The following is a 2500-nucleotide window of genomic DNA, read 5'->3' on the forward strand; positions in this document are numbered from 1 at the left end:
GCCGTTTGTCCGTATGGCCAAAAATGGACGTAATTTAAAAATGAAAAAAAAATTGAAAATAAATTTGGGATTTTTTTTTTCCAAAACTGTAGGTAAAGGATCCGCTATTAGGTTAGGAGGGCAGGAAATTCTCCTAAAGTTTCAAAACATTAATTGAAAGTTTCCTCTCCTAACCTTTCCGAGTAAACCAGACGACTCAAACAGAAAACGGGACAGTACATTACTTTTGTGAGCCGATTTCATTTAATATTACGTCCGTTTTTGGCCATAGCGCGCATACGAGCGAAAAGCGACAATATTTTTAAGAGGACGGGTTGTGAGTATACCTCCTTATTATCAGCGGGGCATACTTAAAAAGAAGCACATTAAAATATATCAGGAATCAATAATGTTTATTTTTCTTCAGAATTGTGGCTCGAGTATATATATATATATATATATATATATATATATATATATATATATATATATATATATATATATATATATATATATATATATATATATATATCTTTGGACAACACCCACCAGTGGGACTCGAACCCAGAAAGCACAACTACCTTCCAGTAGCTGGCATAACTAGTATGCTTTAACCCACTACGCCATCAGACCTTACAAAAGAAGTAGATAGTTCGAGATATATATCTCAAACATCTCCACCTCCCGAAGGCACCAGATGAGTGAGGGGTCAGTCTGCATTTTTCGTCAAGCCACAAGTCAATGCAGACTGACCCCTCACTCATCTGGTGCCTTCGGGAGGTGGAGATGTTTGAGATATATATCTCGAACTATCTACTTCTTTTGTAAGGTCTGATGGCGTAGTGGGTTAAAGCATACTAGTTATGCCAGCTACTGGAAGGTAGTTGTGCTTTCTGGGTTCGAGTCCCACTGGTGGGTGTTGTCCAAAGATTGTTAATCTTCACTTGTGGTTTATGCAAGTATAGGCTTATATATATATATATATATATATATATATATATATATATATATATATATATATATATATATATATATATATATATATATATATATATATATATATATATATATATATAATGTTCCCAGCTACGCCTTAGTCAACTATGCCACAACATGGGCAGAAGAATTGCAACCTGGAGTGCTACTGCCCTTACTAGGATCCCAAAACGTCTTCTTCTTCTCCTCTATTCTTTGACCATGTTGTGGCATAATTGACTAAGGCACATCAGGGAACATCCCATCTGTAGATTTGAACCCTAAGAAAAATAAATATTGATTCCTGATATATTTTAGTGAAGTTTGAACCATATCGCACCCTTGTGGATTTGTTCATTATATAATTAGATTTTGTACCACTTCACGTCCGCAGTTGAGTGATGTAAATCGTGGAGGAGCGACAGCCTTTCCTCGGCTTGGAACAGCCGTGTGGCCCACCAAGGGGTCCGCAGTCTTCTGGTATAACTTGAAGCGGTCTGGCGAAGCTGATGAAGCAACCTTGCATGGGGCCTGTCCCGTGGTCCACGGCCATAAGTGGGGTGAGTTGACACGCTTTTGATGTGGGGTGTATGAGCGATTGAGTGCGTGTTCGCATTTGTGTTCCTCACGTGTGCCCCAAAGAATGAGGTGATTTGGTAAAATGCTATGCCCAAGATTACCATCCGAGTGCCGGCGGTGGGGTGGTTCAAATAGCTTCGGCTATCACCTCATTATGTCCGGTCGTGATGGTCAAGTGGATTAAGGCGTCTTGTACATACCAGTTACGTTGCTCCTGGGAGTATGGGTTCGAGTCACTTCTGGGGTGTGAGTTTTCAGTTGCGTGTGTGTGTGTGTATGTACCCACCAATTTGAGCCTGCAGGGTTGAGCAATAGCTGTTGGACTCCGCCTTTCTAACCGTCGGTTGTTTAAAGCAACGGCTCCTATTCTGTTTCCATGTCATATCTACGTTTAAAGTTACGAATAGAGTTTGCCTCTACAACCTGCTCCTTTATGTCATTCCATTTACTCACAACTCTCACGCTAAATGAAAACTTCCTAACGTCTCTAACTCATCTGAGTTTCAAGCTTCCACCATTGTCCCCCTTGTTCTGTTGGTATTCAGTGTGAACATTTCGTTTGTTTCCACTCTGTCAATCCTCCGAAGTATTTTATACGTGTGTATCATGTCTTCCCTCATTCTCCCATTTTTTCTAGCGTCGTCAGGCTCGGTTCTTTCAGTCGCTCTTCATATCCCACATCTCTCGCAATTCTGGGACGAGCCTCGTCGCAAACTTCTACACCTTTTCCAGGTTCCTTGTGTGTTTCCCCTGTGTTTACTAGTTGTGTTTTTGCGGGGGTTGAGCTTTGCTCTTTCGGCCCGCCTCTCAACTGTCAATCAACTGTTTACTAACTACTTTTTTTTTTTTTTTTTTTTTTCTCCACACCACACACACACACACACACCCTAGGAAGCAACCCGTGACAGCTGACTAACACCCAGGTACGTATTTACTGCTAGGTAACAGGGGCACTTAGGGTGAAAGA

At 40.8% G+C, this 2500-nt stretch overlaps 1 protein-coding gene across 2 annotated transcripts in view; it reads left to right on the forward strand.

Moving 5' to 3' along the window:
• The window catches only part of LOC123751050 (prolyl 4-hydroxylase subunit alpha-2), an 81334-nt gene that overhangs the window by 74085 nt on the left and 4749 nt on the right, over nt 1-2500 (forward strand). For both annotated transcript variants that reach the window (XM_069323305.1, XM_069323304.1), the window contains exon 11: nt 1349-1514. In XM_069323305.1, coding sequence (XP_069179406.1) covers nt 1349-1514 — 166 coding nt within the window. The remainder of the gene's footprint in view (nt 1-1348; nt 1515-2500) is intronic.

Source organism: Procambarus clarkii, chromosome 12 (assembly GCF_040958095.1).
Source record: "Procambarus clarkii isolate CNS0578487 chromosome 12, FALCON_Pclarkii_2.0, whole genome shotgun sequence".
In the NCBI taxonomy this organism is placed as follows: domain Eukaryota; kingdom Metazoa; phylum Arthropoda; class Malacostraca; order Decapoda; family Cambaridae; genus Procambarus; species Procambarus clarkii.